Raw genomic sequence first — 23,055 nt, forward strand, 5'->3', positions numbered from 1 at the left:
CGTAGGAGAAAGATGCTTTTAAATGCTGCTTTTTAATCAAGTCTGCACGAAACAGTTTCCCTCAATAGGAAATCGTAAAAAGCAGGGGCTGCGCACTGACATGCAGCTCCAGGCTTCCTTCTACACGGCAACACTTGGCCCCAAAGGTCTCCCTGCCCCAGCCTCAGGAATTGCTCTCACAGCATTCAAGCTTCTCACACACTGCCCACAAGTGCTGTGCTTCCTGGAGCCTTCCGCTGAGGCTAATCCGGCAGGACTGGGGTTCGAGCCTCTCCTTGCCCTCTGTCCCTGCAGAAGCGTTAATCTCCCTTCCCTCAGGGAACCGCCGCCGGCCCCGTCAGCCCAACGGCTCCCGCCGAGCCGCCACCAGCGTCGCCTTGGCAACCGAGCCCGCCCGTAACGGCCGCGGAGGGCGTGCCGCGAAGGTACCGCCCCAGTGCATGCGCAGTGCGCCCGCTGACCTCACCGCCGCCGAGCTGTGGGGGCTTCCACCACCTACCATAGAGACCCGCGGGAGGCGCGTCCTCTCTAGCCTTCGGCTCACTCTCTATGGTCCTTTCGGAGGGGGGGGCCGGTGGGCGCATGCGTGTTGCGGGCCCAGGAGGCTGCTAGAGGCGCACGCCCCGCCGCCTCCCCGCGCCGCTACCGGCAGGTAACTCCTGGGGTCGCCCGGCGGTGTGGCTTGTTGGATGGGAGGGGGACATCCGGCAGCGTAACGGCAGCGGGAGGAGCCGGGGGGTGCGGGGTTGCCGGGGCCTAACGGCTGTTGTGGTGGCGCCCCTCGGTCTCTCGTCCCTTGGGGGCGGCCTGCCCTGGTTGCCTCCGGGTCAGCAGCGGAGCGGGCCTCTCGGCGGGTAGGGCTAGGGGCCGCCGAGCAGCAGCAGAGGCGGGGGAGCAATAGCACTGCGGGGCCAGCCCTGCGGTGGTGCTCGGCCCGCAGGGCAGAGGCCTCCGGCAAGGGTCTCCGCTAGCACAAACCATTGCTTAGGGAAGGGAGGCGGAGTGCAGCCGCCTTGCGCTCACTCGGCAGTGGGGGATTGTGGTAACGCCTGGAGGCTGCTGTATTTTTAAAACCATCTTGTGATTTGGGTGGATTCAGCTCTTGTATTTGGCTCTTTTGTGCACGTGTCGTGCTTTTCTTCTTTTATTTCTATCAAAATTTTGAATGCAAGTGAGATGAGGACTCGGAGTTTATGCCTGTACGGAGAGGTGGATTCATCATTGAACAGATACAGCGAAAATGCTTCAGAAAAGTGCTCAGTCTGAGTAAATAGAATGTAGTTACTTGTCATTGTGTTCATACGGACTTGTCTGGGCTATGATGAAGGTGTTTTCAATGCATATCTTCAGATATCTGTGAGGAAGGGAAAAGCTGCTTCCTTCCCCACCCCCTTGTAAGCCTGTTGAGAAAGGAGTGGTAAGCTGAGGCAGGGTGACAAGCTCAAAAGTGTATGAGGATCCTGTGATGGAGTAGAGCAGAGGTTTCCCAGATGTGAGGGTTGTTCTGACCAGTAGGTTTCCCTGTCTCTTGCAGATTTACTTTGTAAGTCAACGTTTAGCAAAGAAGCATGTGCTGAACCACTGTTGGTAGGGCAGAGAAGTGATCTCCATCCCAATGCTTGTGCAAGCATCTCAGACAAATCCGTTGGAGTCCATTTTGCTGCTGAGTAGTGCAGACCATTTCTCTGCATCTTTTGAGCAGTTGCATCTCTTTTGCGTGCTCCTCTTGATGCTGCCTAGGTGCTGTTGAAGACAAACCAAAGTATTGTCACTTGATACCTGATGACACAAATCAACTGTTTAGTTCAGTAGTTCTCAAATAAGATCTTGCAGGGGTATTGGAAGTGCAAGTGTGGGATCCTGTGTGGGATTCTGAACTGGATTTCAGTTTTGCAGCGGAATATATCTGAGAAGTTTCAACAGTGGCAAGCTTTTGTTAGAGCAAAGGACTACACCAAATGCAGGGTGGAACCACAGTACTACCGTATTTAGGGTTTTCCTTGTCATGGCAGCATAGCTCTCTGTGCGGAACAAGGCTTTATGCTGCAGTCCTAGGTTTGGCAAAGTTCAGTTTTTGCTTGTTTTCTCTGTTGAACCCTGTCAGCGTGACTGAAGCCTGGAAGTTGTGAGAAGGACAAGGTAATGACTAACTGTGTCACTATGGGTGATCCTCTCTCTATTTCATATTCACGTTTTCTACATTAAAAAAAAAATGCTGCCAGTGTAAGTGGATTTTTTTTTCACATTGATGCCAGCAACATTCTTGTGAAGTCCTTGAAATTGATTAGACAGCTTCAGAAGTTTGTTTAAAGAAGAAAAATGCTATGATGTTAAGCACTTTGGCCTTGCTTCGCTTGTCTGATAATGTACAGTGCTAAAAGTGAAACAGCAGCATGCTTGTGAGATGGAGATGTTTCTCTAGTTCATGTGACAATCCCTAGAGGGGCAGTTGCAGAGAGAGCCAGTGATCGAATGAGCTAGTTCTCCAGTCATCTTTCAAGTTCTGTAGGAATCTTAAATCTGAGATACAGCTTAAGTGTTAGGAAAAACCAGATATTTAAACAGAAAAATACTCAAACTGAGATGATTTATCTGTGTCTCATGTATGTTGGTCAGTCCTTCCCTAGCTATTGGGCAATTTGGTCATGGCTGTTGGTTGAGCTGACAGCAAAATTGGCCAGTTCTGTAGTGATTTACAACATGAGGAGCTGGATCTTGCCCTCAACAACCTCTGTGTTAGGGGCAGGTAATGCTGTGTTATGAGAAGTGTGAAAGACATTGGACATAATGGATCTATTCAGATGGATAAAGTGTTGACCTCCCTATTTCAACATACAAGCAGATTTTTGTGAGAATAATGTGGCTTTGAAGCTTGTGGACTGCCATTACAGGTCCCTTTCTGGCCTTGGATGACTTTGCATTGGGCTCATGTGTCACCCTGAGTCTCTCATTATCTCAGGCCTTGCCTAGATTAGGGCTGGAAATCTGGTTGGTGTGGCTCTGGAGGGGCTTGCTGATGTTGACTTTGCTGGAAGTTGTAATTGAAGCTTTCTCCTGGATTCTGACAGCACCAGCGCACCTTCCAACAGCGCTTGCCAGTGCATGTAAAATAATGCTGGCAAGTATAGAAAGGTCTCTCAGCTGAGTGAACAAAATAGAGTGATTTTATCCATTAACTTCTTCAGACTGTGACTTTAGTAAATTGTAAGCAGTCTAACTGTGAGGAAAGGGGTTTGCTTCCTTCCTTGATAAAGGGTTAATGTTTGTGGCAGTCCTTTGCAGAGCAGTCTTAGTTTTACCCCGCTGTTTAATGATATACACTTCATGCTGCTCTTTGCTCAGATTCTTAATTTTCATCAACCTGTGCAGCGTTGAAGTTTGTATTGGGTGTTTCTTGGAGCTCATTCAGCCCTTTGGGTATTTTCTACTGGACCAACTTGTTATCGGTCCTCAAAGTTGTTTGAAAGCCTGATGTGAGCTAGCTAAGAGCTTTGCACAGCAGCATACCAAAGAGCTAAACACGCAAGTTCCTTGGCATTCTGCACTGCACTAGTGTCTGGCTCTATCATAAATGTGAGTGATCACTTTCTCCTCTTGGCAGCACTAGCATTCTTGCATGCACACAAAAAAACCCAACTCGCACACAAAAAAACCCAACTCACCCCCAAAAAAACCCTAAACAACCAAAATCCAAACAACCTGGATGGTGTCGTTATAGGAGGGCAACAAATGGATTTTGTGGTCTGAGAGGCTGCAGGTGTTCCCCAGGAGATTTGGTCTCAATTCATGCTTGCTGTTTGAGTTCATCTGGTTTCCTGTTCTGTTGCTTAATCAAATCTGTGCATGTTTTGCTCTGCAAGAAGGGGAATGCCCATTCTGCATCCAGAAGCAGTTTGCCAAGTAGGAACAGCAACGTTAATTGTTAGGAAAGCATCATCATCATTATTGTATTGGAAGCGAGTGTGCAGATTTAAAAATCTCTAATTTGCTTCTCCCGCCAGCAAAAATAACAGGCTGAACAGTCTAAACAGGCCAGTCCCTGGTGTAGCATTTCCATGTTCCAGGTTTAAGCTGACACCCTCTCTTTAGACTTTGCTTGTGGATGCTTTAGATTCCCAGATAACTCAGAAAGTCAAGCTGAGCCAACGGTGATCTGCTGAGGCAAAGAGCTGATCAAAATTAAGTCAGATTCCGACTTATGTTTCAGAGAGATGCTGAGCAGGAGAAAAGAATCCCAGGTATGTCGCTCTGCCTGTAACATTACAGGTGATTTCTTAGCCCAGCAGTCTCTTAACTTTCAGTAGAGTTCAGCCCAATTCATTGTATTGTCAAACAAGCCCCCTTTCTGCTCTTTGTTGTCCAGTGCTTTCTCCACCACCGTTTTACAAGTCTCAAGTGTAGTGGTGGCTTTCTGCAATCTCTTGCTGCCTGTGTGGGGGCTTTTTTTGTTTGTTTTTGGCCATCTACTTATGTGCTGTTGCAAATGCCAAGGTGAATGGAGTCTGCTTATGCCTGAGCATAGAGGATAGCCCTCCTTCACCCACTGGAGCTGAACTAGTCCTAGGTGGGGGTTTCTGCTGGCACCAGTAAACAGTTGCATTCCTTGGCTAACAGTTTACATGTGTGCTGACAGTCCTGGAGAACAGGGGTAAAAGATCCTCATTTCATCATGCAGACAAGTTTGTGTTAAGAGTCATGAGGGAAGAGATGGACATTAGTTGGGAAGCCTGAAGAGAGACCAAGAAAATACCTCTTCCAAACCTATTGACTTGCAAACTGCTGCTGTTGCATCCCATAGCTAGTTTGTTACAGGCTCCTACCAGAGTTCCTGTCTGGTTCAGTTTCGGGCATCCGATTGGTTTTCAGATCAGCACCTTGACATGACTTGCCAGAAGTGTGTATGTCATTGTCTTAGAATTGGAGATGGTTTTGTCTGTGGTTATAGTATCTGCTAGCCTGCCCGAGGTCATTCTGTGAGTGAACTTACCTGAGGTGTAGACTGTATGGAGTGTTTTTTCCCATTCTTTACTTCTACACCATGCTCATTTTGTTAAGATTGTCAAAAATGGACATGTATGTTTTGAGAAAACAATGTAGCATGCAGAGGGAGGAGATCTTGCTGAAAGACAATTAGTTGGATACTCAGTATCCCTTGAGGGCTGGTACCTGAGGTATGATCTTGTGGATTATTTTTTTTTATTCCGGTCTGTCATTTTACTACCAGCGCTTGTCTCTTAAGTACTTCCTTCCAGGGTAGTTCTGGCTTGGACTTGCACACAAAAACTTAGCTACTTTCTCTGTGTCATTAGCCAGTTATACATCAGTAGGGGATAACAAGGTCCTGGAAGATTGGTTGAGTAAAGAATTTATATTAAACCCTCTGATCTCTTTAAAACTAGATTATCCTGATCTTGTGGTGGTATGGGGTTTTTTTCTTTCCCCAGGATGTTACCTTGCCTTCATTTCCCACTGCCACTGGAGACTTGCTTTGCAGTGGCTCTGGGAAAGGAACTGAATTTCTACCCTAGTCTTTGTTATAAATTAGAAGTTGTTGTTATTCTCACACCTTTTTTGACTGATGAAGGTTAAGAGGTGCTTACCATCTTCAGGAATGGCTAAGTTAGTGATCTTGGCCTAAGGGACTTCATCTATTGCAATACAAATAGAGATGACAAGATTCAGATGTGTGCTGTGAAGCCATTCATCCTGCTATCAATCTGGCAAGTGATGGGCCTCCCTGCTCTAATTCTCAGTAGTGTTCTACTTCCAAACCTCGCTAAGCATTACCCACATGAAGCTGCAGGTTAAAGTCTCTTCCTTTTCTTCCCACATTTTTCTGGATGATCCAGTGTTGCTGCTGAATTGTGCAGGAGAGTGGTTAGGATGTGACAATGGAGAGTTGTCCTGAACTCATAGGTGCAGTATGAAGGGGGCTGGACAACATCTCCATTCTTCTGGGATGGATCACCACAGCCTCCTGGGGAACCCTGTGCATCCTTGTCTCTGACAAATTGCAGAGTTGGAAGCCGGAGCGAGCCAGTGCTGTAAGGATTTGTTGGCCAGGGCCCCACAGGTGTCAGAGATGGAGTCTCTGCAGGCTCTAAGGTAAGGTTAGATCTCTAGAATGGGGGAAAGTGGGGATACAAACAAACACACAACTTAGGTACTATTTGTGGAATAAATCGTCTTGAGGATAGTTTTCTCTACCTCACCCCAGTCCAGTAGGCCTTAATAAATTACCCATATAGTGTGACAACTTGAAACCATAAACTGAGATGCCTACAAAGGGGATTCACAGAGTAGCTTCTAAGATGATAGGATTTTGAGCTGTCTCAGAGCTCAAACAGTTAAAAAGAAAAGAGACCTTGAAAGATCATTCTAGACTTGTCCTTGGTTTCAAACACTGTTAAAGCCAAACTAGTTTCAGAGAGGGGTTGTATTAGGAAAACAAAGGATGTTGAAGCTCATCTCATTTTCTGACCTGCTCTTGAAGGGTTACTACCTCTCTGCAAAGTGGTTCCATTAGAGTAGGGGTTGGGTTCACATTGAGGTGACCTGCAAGTTGTCTTAATTTGCTGCTGCTTTGTTACTGTGGAGATTTTTTGAAGACGGATGCTTTGCTAAAGTCAGTAGCTCTGTATGAGGGACTCAGTTACCGAGGCAGCAGTGTAAAACATTAGTGGAGCATAAGAATTCCTGTTATTTGAAGTTTATCTCTCATCTTACCCAGGGTAGAATATTGCAACGTTTACAGCTAGCGCCTGTCCTAAAAGGATTGTGTGTGGGCTAGAAGGCCTTAGTTAGCTTAAGTCCTGGAAATCTTTCAGCCGTCTTCATCCTAGAAGTCTGCCTCAGTTTTCCTGATGGGAGTGAAGTTGTGCCCTGGTGTAGGTTGGTTATATTTTAAACATCAGCTCCTTAATAGTTGATAAGTTAATAATCCAAGCAAGTCTGAAGAACAGCTAATATTTAGCAGAGTCCTAGCAAGCCTTCAGCCAGATGTAGTTCTCCTGTGGGGGAGCTGCCATCAGCAGTAGGGATTTCTATGAGCTCCTCCTTAGTGTGGCTGGTGCTGTGGGAGAAGGAAGAAACTCTCTGTTTAAGACCTAGCAACACTTCCAGCAAGGAAGCTGCATCTGCATGGGCAGTGGTTTGCTTATCAGCAAGGCTGTAGTGATGTGGTGGCTACTCTTAAAGACATTTAAAGTTGCTCTGTAGGGGATGTGGAAGGAGTCTGCATGAAGTGAAGTCATAGTTGCTTAGTATGCTGAGGTAAGCATGGTGCTCTCCCACCAATTAGAAAAGCATGAGTTGTCAGTCTGGAAATTTGAGATACCATCTTTGGATTAGGGGATGCTGAACTACAAGGCAACACTTAATTATTGATTTAAAATAATCGCAGTGATTGTGCAATATTCCCAGGTGCTAAAGAAACATTATTGCCTGCTTATGGAGACAGGTGAACTAAATGGAGAGCCCATCTGTCAGATTTTGGATGGGTTTTTCTTGCAAACTGCCTTGCCTCCTCAAAAAGGTTGCTTTCTCCTTCAAGTAGGACATGATGTTTTGCTTGCTACCTCATTCTCGTGGCGGGGGTGTGTGCGTGTTTGAACAACCAAGAATGCTTTGAGCTTGGAGACTCAGTACAGCTGCTTTATGCACTGCTACTTGCACATCTAGGGAAAAGTAGGCTTGATTGAGTGCTTAAGTAAGTGTCATACTTTGTAAAGGCCTGATACAGAAATCCCTTCTGGGCAGGGAAAAGCTGTACCAGTTGAAGCAAAAATAGATGAGAAGGAGTGGACAGAGGGCTGAGAGTTACCACCCTTCATGCAGAGTTGTAGTTTGACACTGCCTTGTGGATGAGATCTCCGGTCTTACAAGGATGTGTTTTCTAGGTGCTGTTCTAATTGCTCTGAGCTTCCTGGCCAAGGGGGCTTGGCTGGTGAGCTCAGTAGTTAAGTATTTACACTGCCCACCTTCCAGTAGTGGTGAACTACTGCAGGCTTGATCCCTGATAGTTTTTATTCTTGAAAAATTGCTCCATTTGGCTAGGGTGGAGATCTGAAGGAGGAGAGGAGCTGTGGAAAGTCAAGGTTCAAGGAAAAGTCTGTCTAATGTACCTTAAGGTACAAATTTTAAAGTGAATTTGTATGCAGTTAGGTTGTGAGACCTGTGGAGCAAGAGGCTTGTTGGTACAAATGTGTTATTTCTTCAACTGCTGGGCTACAGCTAACCATGTACAGAAAAAAAACCACCCCAAACCCAAAAGACACCAAAGTAGTGTTGTAGTGTTTACTGGTTAAGCTTACTGGCTGGAATTAGGTAAAGATAGCTTCAGGAAGATGACTAAAAAGGCCCGTTTGTTGAGTGGCACTGCCTCTTGCTTACAGCGATCATGAGTGGCAGTAATATTTTGACTGTCTGTTAAGCTTGTGTCTGGAGTTAGTTGTGTTAAAGCAGTTGACTGGGGAGGTTGTGGGTTGCACTGGTTTGTTGATAAATGAAGATGGCAGTGAAATGTGACAAAGATAACTCAACCCTATGACTAGAGCAGAAGAGAGTGGGGTGTAATTTTGGTAGTCGAATAGCCATGTTGGAAGACCTTCCAAATACAGACAAGTGCCCAGGAGAGTAGTATTGCATTCTTTCCATGCTTCAGGTTTCTTTCCTCGCTGCAAGAGGAGGAAGATTTAAAATTTCCTATAAGGTTATCCTGAGGTAAAGTCTTACTTGAGAATTGTAAATAATGCAGTTTGACTTAGTCTTGGGTCACTGAGGTTCTAAGCACAGAAAAAAAAAAAATCATTGCCGTATGTACTCAGTTTAATGTTGCCACAGCATCTCAGGTAACTAGTATTTCCTTATTACTATTTAGATTGACTTATTCTACTTGCTGAGCCAGTTGCTTTGCTTGAATGGTACCAGCTTTCTGTAGTGTTATGGTGGTAGTATCTGGGCTGAGTAACTTTGGGCTGTTCATTCTTTGTCTGCTTTCTCCTTTAAATTCTTCATTTTGAGCTCCAAGCTGGCATTAAACTTAAACCTCTCTGTGGCTTTCTGCTGGACAGCTCTTGATGGAAAACATGGGTGTTACTGGCAAAGGCTTTGTCTAACTGCATAGTTTTAATGGTTTATTAGTGGAAAAAGGAACTTTCTTTTTGTAGTGTCAGAGTTGGGGTGGTGGGGAGAATAGATTTTTCTCTTGGCTTATCTTGTCTACATGTTGATGTTATGTCAGATGTAGCCTGCCTGTCTCCCTGAGTGCATGCCATAAGCCTAGTAGGAGGATTGGAGAAACCCCGTTTTGGAGGCTGTCCTTGCAATCCTTATCAAAACTTGGAGAAGCTCCAAACTAGCTCCAAACCTGTGCCATTGAGTTGTTAGTTTTGACTTCTACATGACTGTGCTTCTGTGGGAAGAGGTTATACTCAAAATCTCCATCCTAAATTGTTTGTATCTTTTAACATTTGCTGCCCCAAAACTATGGCATTTAAATTCTGCAGGAACAGAAGTGGACTACTGGGGCTGAGACTGTGGCTTTGTGTTTTCCAAAGCTTGTTAAAGATGTGGGGAGCACCTGTGCAGTTGATCTCAAACTTGATGGGATGTAGCAGCCATATGCTTCATTGCCTGGGAGGTTCATTTTTTTTGTCAGCTTGGGTCTTGGTTTTCTCAGGTGGTGTTTTTTCCGATTCCTCCTGTGAGGAAGAGAGGGAGTTGTCAGACTTCCTAAAGTGTGGAAAAGCTTTTATTTTATTTTTTTTTTAGCTAAAAATGTGCAAGTTAACCACCTGTTAGCTGGTAGATGCAAGCCAGCTTGACCCTTTCCTCTTAGCTTGCTATTACTGTTTTCCCCAGGATGCAAAGATATTTCTGGCTCTTCTCCCCATGTGTGTTTGGTGCCATAATGTGTAGTGGATCTTCTTTAGACTATGACGTGAATCTGTTCTTCTACAATGCACCATAATTTTTATCCTATACCTATGTATGTTTTAAAAATAAGGAACTTAGGGAGAAATCTGTTTAAATTAGTTTGCTTAAAAGATTTTCTGTGCTTGTAGGCAGAGGCTTAAACTCTTAAATGAAAACCACATAGAAGGATTTGAAACTTTGAGTGTTCCTTTCTCATGGCAATATGGCCAATTAATGATTTCTTGAATGTGTTGGGACTTGCCTGTGCACTAAGTTAATGAAAAAAGGCAATTCTGTGGTAGCGAACAGTCAGTCACACCCTCATGTAATCTGAATTTTCAAGTTTAAGCAAGTTCTGCATTTCCATTTTGAAAGCAATTAGGGGACTTCACCATGTTCTATCCAGTTCAACAGAAGAGTCTGCTTTTGAACATGGGTGCAGCTTCTGGAGTCCGGAAGCAAACCATGCAGCTAACTTGAAAGGTTCCAGCTAGAACATGGGAGCTGCTAAGTATCATTTACCTGCCCCTTCCCCAGTAGCTCCCTGCTAGTGAGGGAGTCGGTGCCATGCAGCCCTACTGTGTGAGAACTCTTCTGTTAGATGCTTGGAAGACTCCTCCTGTGTGTAATACTGCCTCATATAATGAGTGGCTGCAGCAAGGAGCAAGACCAGTGTATGATAGAGGGCAGGAGCCGATATTCAAAGGTATGGACAGCAAGGCTCAGGAGAGCTGCTGCACTTTTACAACTGCTTGAAAGTGGTCCTGGAGTGTGGTTGACAATTTTAGAATTTAGTCAGATCACTCTTGAAGTGACTTGAATCAAAATGATGAGAGTTTGGTATGTTCTTTAGACAGTTCAGGTCGGGGTAGTTGTCACAAGCAGTAAGCTATCACTGCACTAAAAAGCCCTAGGTACTGTGTGTGCACTTGCAGCTAATGCTTTCTTGCTGCTCTGGGGGTGAGGTTTTGCTGTTGAGGAGGGAGTTTAGTCTACAGGCACAAACAATCCCTTCTGGGTGTTGGTAAGATTTGCTGGGCAGTTGACTGAGGTGAGTCCCTGGATGTACAGAACCAGTTTTGATTGCTGTCAGCCAGCAGGGATTTGAACTGGTTGCCTGGAACAGAGGGATACTCTTTGGTGACTCCTTCTGCCTTATGAATAAGCAGTGCAAGCAGCTGTGACTTGTCTGGAAGCACTTGTAGGGTAAAGGAAGCTTAAGACCACAGGCTTTTCAGCTGCATCTCGATGCTGTGCTTGGTGGTGGTAAGATGTTGCAGTTTTGAAGTCTGGCCAAGGAGGATGGAGGTGAGATTGATCTGAAATAATCTGCTGTGCAAGGTGTTCTTTCTTTTCCAGGCTTAGGGTTCTGGTGTGCATCTCATCTGCTATCAGACTGGCTTTGTTTTAAGACCTTTGTGAAGGCCTTATTTGCTCAAACAGAAGGTATTTAGATTTGCTGCCCCAGTCCTTCCAGTTAGTGAACTTGTGCCTCCAGCTTCCTTCCAGTTGTTTGTTGAACCAGGTGTCTGCTCCACAGCCTTTTCCCTTGCTCTGAGCTTGACCTGCTTTCCTTGTGCTGGTGGGAAAAATAGGGCACACTTCTAGCTTTGGGTATTATTGGACAGGAAACAAAGACACTGGATTTTTATTACCCCCTCCTAAAAGAGCTCACCTGTGATGAGGAAGTGCTTCAGGAAGCAGTATCATGATGCTGGGAGCCCTGGTCTGTGGGAGGGTGGAGGGCAGGCCTGGGGTCTGTTCTCTTGATACCTGGGGAGATTGGTTTGGCTGCAGATGGGCTCCTAATGAAGCCCTTGGACAAGATTTTTTTTTCTGTGCTTGAACATAACAAAGCCTCAGACACACAGCCTGTAGGTTGGTTTTATTTTTGTGTGGGTTTTTTGTTTTGTTTTTTATTTGTTTTGTTTTTTTTTCCCCTGTTTATCATGAAAGCCAACAGGTTGTTTTGGAGATGATGCTGTGCCTGAGTGGCAGCCAAGTTTGACCTGGCCTAGGTTCTCTGCACACCATGGGCACTATTATTTGAGCTGCATGTAGACTATACCAGTGCTGTTTCCTGGACGTGTGTGTGGTTGGGATATAACAATTCAGTCTGGAAACAACTTGAGCTGTTAGTTTTTGAAAACTGCTCATTTTACATTCCCGTAGCCTAGTGTTAGTGCTGTATCTTGCTGGCCAGCTGATGGCATTGATTGCTGAAGGCCAACAATCAAAACAGGATCCAGACCTCTTCCTGCTTTCACTGCTTAAAGTAGATGCATTTTCCTGGTGACCTGCTTCAGGATTTTGTCTCCACCATTGTGGGTAGATAGTGATGGTGGTAGTTGCAATAATATTGGTTAATAATCAGCTGTTACTGAAGCCCCAGATTTGTGGTCTGTCACTAAAGCTTCTAGGGAACTGATGGGTAACTGTTGTTGTAAAGAATAGACAGAGATTTTTGTCCTGACCTACCTTGTCTGAATCCTAAAAATAGAACAATGCTGCTCGTATGCAGCTTGTCACAGCTTCACAGCTGTATATGAATAACCTATTTTGTGACATGCTTTCGATCTTTTTTTTGCTCCAGTCTTAATTTAACCTATAATACTGTTCTTCTTCGTTTCTTTCAGAATGGACTGCTGAATTTGGAATTATTGCAGACTCAACAGTACAGCACAGCTCATTGTTTCGTCTATTACTAGTTATTTAAATTGGACTTTTAATATCCTGCCAGCTGCTGTTCACACACACATGGTGCATTGTTGCCATTCTCAGAATTGCATCTTTGAAACCCAGACCCTCAGTAACCTTCATCGAACAAAGAGGCGACCTCCTGCGTACATTCATAGAGGGATTTTTCGAACCTGCTGCCCTCTAGCTTTCTTGCTGGTGCTGTATTTGTGAGACACCATGGAGCCCACTATGGAGTACTGCTTAGCACAGGTGCTGCAGAAAGATGTTGGAAAGAGACTTCAGGTTGGCCAGGAATTGATAGATTACTTCTCAGATAAACAGAAGTCAGCTGATCTTGAACATGATCAGACTATGCTGGATAAAATGGTTGATGGACTGGCCACTTCTTGGGTCAATTCCAGCAATTATAAGGTAAGACTTGTCAAATGGAATGTTGTTGCAGTCAGAGCAGTGTAAAGTGCTGCCTGATCTAAGTGGAAGTTGCAGGGTAGACTTCCTAATATACTGTTCTTTAAGCTAATAATTATGCTGACTCAACCATTCTTGGCCCATTTCTTGGTAATTGATAGCCAATATGATATTGAGGACTCAAGGCAGTAAGAATTAAGTAAATGGGGTTTTAATAAGTGGGTTTACATGTGGTGGTTTTACGTTGGTATTCTGGTTTCTTTGTGTATCTTACTAGCTGATGGCATGCTTTGATTATCCCATAGTTAGCAATGTTGATGATTTCCTGCCTTATTAAGGAATTTAGTAAAACTGCAAAAAGCATTTATAAACAGCAGTATTTTTCACTGTCATTAAATCCTGCTGGGTTTAAAAGTGCTCTGGACTTCAACATCCTCAGATTAATTTAAACTCTTAACAGGAATTTTGATTGAGAGGTAGTTGTGAGTTTGCATTGTATTGGTCAGTGTGTTCTGCACAGCTGTATTTTCTCGTCATTTCTGTCAACAGACAGCTGTGGTAGAAGCTATTTGGCACATGGGAACAACAAAAACCCACAGAAAAAACCCCAGCAAACCGCCAAAGCCAATACAGTCTCAATAGAGGATCCATGTTCTTATTCCTCCTTTTCTTGCAGACTGGCACTCTTGCAAACTTCCATGATTCTCTGTGGAATGGTAACCCAAGCACAGCAAATTTGAAATTGTTAGGAAATGTGGTGTTTGCATGTATTTTATGATGTGGATTGCAGAGCTATGCAGCACTTTGTAATTTCAGTATCACACTTAGTTTGCAGAATTTCTTTCTGGATAACTTGTCTCTCTTCCTACCCTCTTTCCCAGTCTTTTACACACTTAGTATTCACTGTGGTATTCACTTCAGTAACAAACTGATGGCACTTCTGTACTGCAGTGGCTGTTCCAGAGCTCATGCTGCTGAGCTGGCTGTTCATTAATGTGAATGTTCTATAGATAGCGTTTGCTGTGTTTAATAGGTTCTGGTAAGCATAATGGAGACACAGCTTGGATGTCTGGAGGGTGTTTTCTCAGTGAATGAGTGTAATGGAGGATGTGAAATATTTGAGTAGGGCAAGCTGATTATCTGGAGGTTAGTGATGTGGTGAGGTCTGCTTACAGTATCTAGCCAAGGCTTAGTGCATCATCATATGCCAATCTCTTGCTTTTGTGTTAGTGCCTGCATCTGCATTATTGTTGGCTTTCTTATGGGATAGGGATTCCGGAGCTCAGCTCTGTCTGGTGTGAGGGAGAACAGGGTAGCTTGTGTTACCTGATCCAGTTCATGGATTAATTTAACAGCTTTGAGAGTGAAAGGCTGAGCATCACTGCCCTAGTATAGCCATTTGGAGAGCTAAACTACAGTTTTTTGGTCACAGTTGAAAAAGCCATTATATTTGCAGTCTGTTTCTCTGCTCACCTCGCTCCATTTGAGAAAGTGTCAGCCTAAAACAAAGCTTGAGATCATCTGCACAATGTGAAATTTCCTAACTCTACAGTCATAAAGTGTATGCTCTTGGAATTAGACTGGATTTAGATAAGAGACCCATTATCTTGGAACAGCATCAAGTTGATTCATGGCTCCTGCCTGTCTAGGGCTCTTCTAACTAAGCACTTATGCTTATATGTTATCACTGAAGAAGCATCAGCGAGAACCGAGGAGCAGTGATCTCTTGAGGCAATCCAGTTTAGTGTCTTATTAAAAGGAGCCTCAACTGATGATGAAATGACTCTGTCTTTACAGGGAGGGTTCAGGCTGTCTCCCTTACTGGCATACAAGTGTGAGCTATGTAAGTTGTGACCATCACTGACATTTTTAGGCTTTGGTGTTTTTTTTGTACAGTATTTCTTATTTTAACCTGACACTATTTTATGAAGTCTTTGACTTCATCCCTGGGAATGCAGGCTATTTTCTCTTTCAGCTGAAGAAACAAAAAAGCAATGATGGAGGGGGAAAGAAGTGCTTCTCTTTCCTTGTTGCTGTCCAAATCTGCAAAAACATAGTGTGTGAAACAGTGACACCTGATGTACTTCTCATAGCACTAGGCACTCCAAAACTCCTCTAAGAAGTGGTCTTGAGACCTGGTCGCTGATCTCTGCTTTGTAACAGGCAGCTGACTTAGGTGAAGAAGGCACGGAATGTTTTTCAAGTCAAGGAAGCATAAAGGTTGCTGTATGGAGCAAGGAACTGAGGTCCAGCGCAAGGCCATCTGCGTATCTGTGCTTGCAAGGACCAGGCTTGAACTGCACCCAATGGGCAGTGGTCTGGCCTGTGATTTCCCAGCAGTACTTGTAGGTGGGTGGAAGACAGAAGAATGCTGCAGAGAGAAAATTAATTTTCTGAGAGCTCTTGCTCCTCTCTGGAGCTCAGTTACTTGCCACATACAGCCTGTGTTTGCATGGGTACTAGGGGTTGTGGGATATACTAGCAAGGTTGGGCTGGGGAAGATATTGCAGGTTGCTGCAGACCAAATCCTGCCTCTTCCATTTCTTCATGTGCTTTGTTTGGTCTGTGCTGTTTCAGGATGGTGGTTCTGCTTGACTCCATTTCTTCCTCTGCTAAGCTTTGGCTTGCACTGAGCTGTCTCTTGAGACATGAAGCAAAACAATACAGCAATGTTAGGGGCTTCAGCATGTCCTCATGCTTGACAATCCTATAGCAAAGGGTCAGAGCTGAAATAGTCAGTAGTACTTAGTGAACAATCTCACTTTGAGGTGCTTGTGGCATTATTTTGAAATGTTAAGTATGCAGGATCTCCTGACTCATTGGTGATCAGTGCATCTTTTTAGGATGTGCCATTCATTAATTTTTCATTTTGAGGTATAGTATAAAGGAGTATGTCCAGGATCTCAAAGTAGTTTTCTACTAGCCTGGTGTTCCTAGAGGTGAACTGAGGATGTTTGGTAGTGGCCTCCTCTTGCCTGCTTCTCCACATCAAGTGAGTATTGTACTGTTGCACCCATCTAGCAGTGGGGATATGAGATATCTTGCACCTTTCTTTTCCCTGTGGTGTGGCCTGTGCTATTGGAGTTGAGGTTTTCACTGGAAATAACTGTTGGTATTGCTGGTTTGCTTTTGACTAGCAACACCCAAGGGTGAACTCAGAGATTTGGTAGTGACAGCCTTTGAGCAGGTCAGGGTCCATCAAATTGAAGAGATGTCCTACTTAAGACTTTCTTATAAATACCACAGTGATAGGAGAGACCAGTTTGAAGTGAAACCGAGTGGAATAAAACTTTTGGTGTGCTTTCCTGCACTTGGGCAAGTAGTGATTATTTTTGGTGCTGCACTATTCTCGCTCCACAGGCTGTGCTTGCCAAGGAGAATAGCTCACCCTTGTGTGGGATGATCCCTTTGCCCCAGTGCAGCTTGGTCTGTGTGAGGTGCTGTGCCCAGCAGCTTGCAGGACTGGGCTTTGCCTATCAAAGGGGAGTTAGGGATTGCAGTGGTTAACAGACCCAGGTGGCTGAGGATGCTTCCGCTTGTGAAGGCCTGGCTGAGCAAGTGATGCTGTGCTGGCAGACCCAGTCTGTCAGGGTGAGAGCTGTGCATGCAGGGTTGTGTCATGTGTACAGGACTTCAGATCAGACTTGTTTAGCTCATAGCTGATCTTGTTACTTAGAGGTTGCACTCTTTAAAATGCATTGTGAGGTATTGTGGAGAAATCTGTGTGGTGAAATATTGCAGGGAAATTTTATTTTCCCTGAGAGAACTCCTAATAGCGTTAGAGACAGCAGCCTTGCATTCTGAACTGTTTCTGAATATCAAGCATTACAAGAGCATGCTTGACTGAGCTGAAGAGAAGTAGAACTTACATGCATAAATTAGCTGGCTTTTTTAAACTGTGTATTGAATAATTTTTTTTGGCTTTGCTAATTGAGGGGTAGAACAGATGGTGCAGGCTTAGTTTAAAGTGACATCCATTAGAGTTACTTAAGCTGATGAATAGCTGTTCACTATAAGCACACATTTGTTCTCTATTCCATGTTTATTTTGGTTTAAATTTGGTAGATGAAAACCTGATTTAAGAAATAATTATGATGCATGGGTATGGGTTGATATGGTAATTGGGTAAGTGTGTTTCGACTATTTAATGCACCAGAGGGGGAAAAAAAAACCAAACAAAAAGACTTCATCTGAGGAAGAAGAGACTAACAAAAGGTTTCCAAGTAGCGTCCATTAGCTGGTGAGTTTTAGGATGCAGAGAATACGTGAGGATCAGTAATATGTACATTTAGCAGTTTCATCCCTGAAAACCTCTTTACCATGAAGCTGTAATTGCTAATAAAATTGAATTAAATTAGTTTTGATGCGCAGAAGATCTGAGAAATGAACTATGGAGGAAGAGTGATCTTGAGATCTGGACTTGAGTAGAGCCTATTGTTTGTATATGCCCTTATTGCAAACACCTTGGTAGAAACTGCTTCTGACAACTCCTTTTGTGGGAAGAGAAGCTATCTTAGGAAAGGCTAAAATCTCACTGGGTTTGAAACTGCATTTGCAGAGCATTCTCTGCCATTGATTTTCAGGCTTCTCTGCTGGCATGCTCCTTATTAATAGGTGGGTTTTCCTGCCTTCAGCTTAAGAAAGATCTGAGTTTTGGCTTCAGATATCCAGTTTCCTATAGACATTGATGTTAATTCCAAGTTCAGCTGATCTGTTGTTTTTTTTTCTCTGGCTGGTAGCTGAGCCTGCCTTTCCAATACTTAGTGCTCTGTGTGGTAGTTTGATCAGATTATGGTGCAGCTCTTATCTATTTGGTATCAGCAGTATGGGGAGTGTTACAGAAGATGCAAGGCAGAATAAGAGATTTGTAGCAGTTGGGCTAGATCAAACTTAGTACCAGCTTCAGTCCTTCATATTCAGGATAGGGAAAAAAAAAAGAATAAACTGCTGTAGCAAGTCAGCATTTAGAGTTTTCTTGTGGCTTTTTATTAACTCGTAGAAGGTAATAATGACTTCTTGTAGCAGGAAGGGTTGTCCTTTTCTGCCTGTGGTGGGTAGAAGTGTAGTGGAGTAGTAATATTTTCTAGTTGTTTTATATGCAATGTGGATGTGCTACTGGTTGTGTAAAGCAAACAAAGTTTGTAAGCCTGAGTGTACCGGACAACAGTATCTTTCAGTTGTTTACCAAGGTATTACAAAGTCAAATTTAAATAGTGAGAACCTACAGGATTCCAAGGGAGTGTGAAGAGCTGAGACCCCATGTTGAAATAAATAGGACAGAAGTTTGTTTCCTTAGTGGCACGCATGAAATCTTGTTTAACTTTGGTATCCTGTTTAGTGGCTGGTAGCGGATGGTGAAAGACAAGCAAAAAATGGGATATGTAATAAATGTATCTCTTGCATATCCTTCTGGCTTGTAGGGATTTGATGAGCCCCTGATTTCACTTTCTGACCCAATTTATATTACATCCCTTTAAGATTTTAGTGCTGTGCCTGGTTCAGGTTAGAAGTGTCATTTATGGATGATTACTATTATTATATTTTTTTTAAGAGCTATTTTGTCTTGTGTGCTTGATAGTGTGGCTGCCTCAGCATTGGCAAGGCCAAGCAGGCTTTTGTCTGAGGCTGAGAGTCTGGTCAGCACACAAGAGACTGAACCATTGTGGTTACTAAATTGGGAGGATAAAGCTATTTCTTTAATGCTGGTGTAGTGTTTCGGTTGCTGCACTACAGTGCTTGTCACTGAGGTTTATTTGGAGGTCTAGCACAGTTCACTAGCTCTTGGGAAACCTTGGGTTTATTGCTTGACTGCAGGCTGAAGGTTACAGCTGATGCACTGGTGGAAAAGGCAGATTATTTGGGATTTAATCCTGTGGGGATAAGGGTGTACTAATGCTATTGTACAGTGCCTTCTTGGGTCCTTCTGTGGCATGTGGTGTTCAGTTCTAGTTGCCTAACAGGAAGGAATTCAAGCTGGAACAGGTGCAGGGAAGGGCTAGTGTGGTGCTTAGGGGGTTGGAGAGCCTGCCTAAACAGAGGGAGACGAAAAGTTTGGCTTGTCTAGTTTACAGTATAAAGGCTGAGAAGGAATATGACTGCTGTCTATAAATACATCAGAGGGTTGCACGTCGGGGAGGGAGGAAAAATTATTACATTTAAAGGGCAAGGTTAGCACAAGAACAAATGGGTATAAACTGGCTGTGAGTAAATTTAGGCTGGATGTGAGATGAAAGTTGCCTGCAGCAAGAATATGGGAAAACTCTTGGAAAGGAATAGGTTTTAGGATAGATCTTGTGATGATTTTGTATATATGCACTATAGAACAATAGGACTATGCGCAGTGATAGGGAAAGTTCATTTCAGTCCTTTGTATGGTATAATCGGTAAGATACTGTGTCTGAAACTGCTCTTAACACTTTGAATAAACCCAAATATTTTAAAAGGTGTACTGGTTTTGATTCTCAGAAATCCTAAAGTGACTTACAGAGACTTTTCATGCTGTGCCTAAGGATCATGTGCTTATTTCCTCTGGAAGAGAATTAGCAGTCACTCATATGCTTGTGGGATCCAGCTCCCTTGTGTTTAGTAGGTGAGTAGTGGAGAATCCTTTTTTTTCCCTGATGTTGTGACTTCCACCTGAGGATCGTTGCTGAACTGGAGGTTAGTTGCAGTGGTTTACAGGCATCTTGATTTTTTGCTAGTCTCTAAATCACTTTCAACAAACAGGAGTCCTGTTGTCCTCTTGATGCCAGGACATACTAATCAGCCCCTGGGGTCCCCTCACCAACATAAGCCCATTAGCTTCTGAGCTCAAAGTGTGCACACTCTTTTATGTCATCTTTGTGGGATATTCCTTGAAGATTTTGAAAGCTTTTCTTATCTCACCTTTTGAACTTCAGTGTAAGAAATCACCCAGTGATGATCTCTCTGGCAGTGGGGTCTAGTTGCATCTGACTTTGGTTTTAATTAAGTCATTTTGTAAGCAGAGAAGTTTTATGAAGCCTCTTTAACTTTTTCTATGTAGATTTGCTGGTGCATAATGCTATGGTTTTCTTCATGCTGAAGTCTGTCTTTCAATGGAACCTCTTTTGCTTGATTACTGTATTTGTAAGAGTGTAATATCTTTGGGATTTCTATTTTTCTACTATGTTAGTTGGAGTTTGATAAAACTGGTTGAAGAATGCAGAAGGTGAGAGAATATATGAATGATAGACGAACAATTTAATGATCTCTTCAAAATATGGCTGAAAAATAGCTGATATATAATAAAGGGCCCAAGCCAACCTCTTCCCCGCCCCCTTCCAATTTTATTTTTTTGTTTAAATCTTCCAGTGTGTTCTTAGCATTAAGTACACCTATGTTAGCTTTCAGAGGACCAGCCCTCTAGACTGGGCAGTCCGATGCAGGGATGCTTTTTGTTTCAGATAGGTGAGTCTCTCAGCCCTCCTTTTGCAGCAGTTGCAAAAGGTGAGATTTCCTGTGTAGGATCAGCTCATTGGATCACAGGGTAATTCAGGTTGGGCTTATCTAGTACCATCCACCATATCATTGTTTACAGTCAGGGCTTTAAAACTTGATTCTCATTCATTTTCAAACAAACTTTATTAGCACATAAGTGATAAGTGTCCCAGTGTCAGAAGTGCCTATGTAAATCAACTCCTCTATAAATGCTTTTGGGATGCCAGTGATGACGAGCCACTCAAGACACCAGTGACAGTCTAGTGGAGGCTCATTCAGATTTGTCCTGTTGTTTGGCTCAGGGCTCCAAGTTTCTGATGGCTGGACTAGGCTATGTGTAAGTTTGTGTAAAGTTACCTCATGTATTTTTGTCCCATGTGTTGTCTGCTGTGTGGCCATATCATTAAATTCAGGAGGGAAGGCGTGGAGCGCAGTGAAGAGACATGTAGTCTCTGATTTTTCTCCAAGTGAATGTTACCTCCCACAAGTAGCTCATTACTTCTTTTCATAGATCATATCTTTTTTTTAACTAGGTACAACCTGCTATGTTCCTCATTTGGTATTGCTCTTGTGCCAGATATGAAACTTTAAAACAAAGCAACATTTGAGTATTCAAGAATCAGAGCAAAGAGTCCCAGTTATCGGAGTGTGAAAAGCAAGATAATTTTTTACACGGTGGCTGGGAGTTTAGCCAGAGGAAAGAATGTGTGGGATTGGGCCCTGTATTAAGTGTGAGAAAGAAGATGCTTATGCCTAGTGATGCTTCTTCATCTCCAGAAGGAGTTTTCTGGAGAGAAGCTTGTGGAAACAATGAAAAAATAGGTAGTATAGCCCCATCCTGCCAAGCCCTTCTTGTGGCTGGCTCTGCTCATATGGGTAGGAGGTGTGTACAAGTGTTTTTCTTTCATCTACCTGGCTAAAACTTCTCTTCCTGGCCTGCATGGGTGGCTTTCCTGGTAGTCTACTGTCCACTTCTTACCTCTGTCCTTTTAGGTCTTTGAAAGCTGTTTTATGTTGCTGGACTATGAATAAATTATATGAATAAGTAGGCTTGTGAAATACTCTACCAGCTGCAGTCCCCATCAAGACCTGAGCTTTCTTTTTGCCTTCAAAGAGTTCTGCTTCTTTCTTTGTGTTTCTCAGGTCTCATTCTCTCTGAGCAGTTTCATCTGTTTTCTTCTGGAATTTCCTGTTCTAGTAAGGTGGCTGGCAATTATGAAAAGCTTTTCGCAAGCAGGAGGACATGTGCAGAGAAAAGTGCAGTGGTTCTTGTTTGTGAAGATGCAACTAGAGGTGGTGTGATGGGAACTGGCACTACAGATGAAGGGAAAGTCAGGAGCTGACAGCTCAGGCCAAATGACAGTGCTTTGAAGGTGAAGAAATGAAAACTTTGATGGGCAGAACTGCTAGAGAGGGATGGGGATCTGAAAAGAAAGATCATCCTAGCCAATGTACTAGGGTAAACCAGTTTCCTCTACAGCAGTAGTGGTATAATTGGGTCAGAATGGGAAGATGGATAGGGGGAAGATACGTAATAGCACAAAGGTGAGCTACAGAGACCCACATGAGAACTTTCAGTTGTTTAGGACAAATGGGAAAGGCTGGATTTTAGGTCTGCATAAATACTGCAAGGTTAGAGACTTAATAAGTTTGGAAAGTATCCTTCAAGTTCCTAGGCAGAGCATTAGGTACTAACATGGTGTTTTCTTAGCTGTTCACCCTACAGTGTGCTATCACTGAGAAATCTGGGGCTGATGATAATTGATGGCTATCTTAGAAGCATCTTTCAAAGAGTTTTCTGGTGGCTATTTTTAGGAGGCAGTAGTGCATGGGAATTGTAGCAGAAGTGTGCTGTAGCTGGTTGAACGCTTAACAGCAAGAGTTGGTCACTTTTCTAGGTGGCAGCTCTGTTACAAAATGAAGTCATGTGGAAGGTGGTGTGAGGGTGGTTTTTTAACTTTTTGTTTGTCTGTGGAAAGCAGGTTTCATGATATAGTAGTGAAGTGATCTAAGTCATGCGGGTCTTGTGAGTTTTCCTAGTCCTTGCTAATAGAAAGGAGGGAAATGGGATGAAGGGAAGATTGATTTGCGAAAGAGACAAGGTCAATTGCTGGAATATGTACTAGATACTTTGTGTGGGTACTCCAGACTTTCATGTGTTAGGTGTTTTCTGGTTTTAACTAGAATTCAGATTTGTCGCAGTTGTTTAGCAGGAGTGTGGTTTATGATGGTCTCAAGATCGTTGGTCCAACATCAATATAATTCTGTTGGACTAGGCATGAAGGAGTGGCTGAGATGGTCCTGCTGGTTTCATGCTGCCAGCCAAAGCGGCTCATTTGGTGCATCTGCAGGCCTCAGACACTGCTGAGCAAAGGCTGCATTTTGAATGTACAAGATGTTTATGGGGAAAGCGTGGGGAGCTTTGTAAGTGGCTGTATCTCGGAGAACTAGCTGTGCAGATGGGGTAATGCTGGTGGTTCAAAAGGCCTGGATAAAGCCTGCTGGGGAATCTGAGCAGGTGTGCAGGCGCCAGGAGCTTGGAGAAGAGAGCTGCTGATGTGAGGAAAGATGGGG

General features: G+C 43.7%; 1 protein-coding gene across 4 annotated transcripts in view; it reads left to right on the forward strand.

Annotated features, from left to right (window-relative positions):
- The first annotated feature begins 347 nt into the window (after nt 1–347).
- CLASP1 (cytoplasmic linker associated protein 1) overlaps nt 348–23,055 on the forward strand; it is a 177,375-nt gene continuing 154,667 nt past the window's right edge. For 3 of the 4 annotated variants that reach the window (XM_062607122.1, XM_062607123.1, XM_062607124.1), the window contains exons 1-2: nt 362–552; nt 12,552–13,026. In XM_062607122.1, the coding sequence (XP_062463106.1) occupies nt 12,832–13,026 (195 nt within the window). In that variant the 5' untranslated portion in view covers nt 362–552; nt 12,552–12,831. Of the gene's footprint in view, nt 553–12,551; nt 13,027–23,055 lie in introns of all 4 variants that reach the window. The other variant, XM_062607121.1, reaches the window with a different exon arrangement.

Source organism: Pezoporus occidentalis, unplaced genomic scaffold (genome assembly GCF_034315485.1).
Source record: "Pezoporus occidentalis ecotype Australia unplaced genomic scaffold, CSIRO_AGI_Poc_V1 ctg12, whole genome shotgun sequence".
Taxonomy (NCBI): domain Eukaryota; kingdom Metazoa; phylum Chordata; class Aves; order Psittaciformes; family Psittacidae; genus Pezoporus; species Pezoporus occidentalis.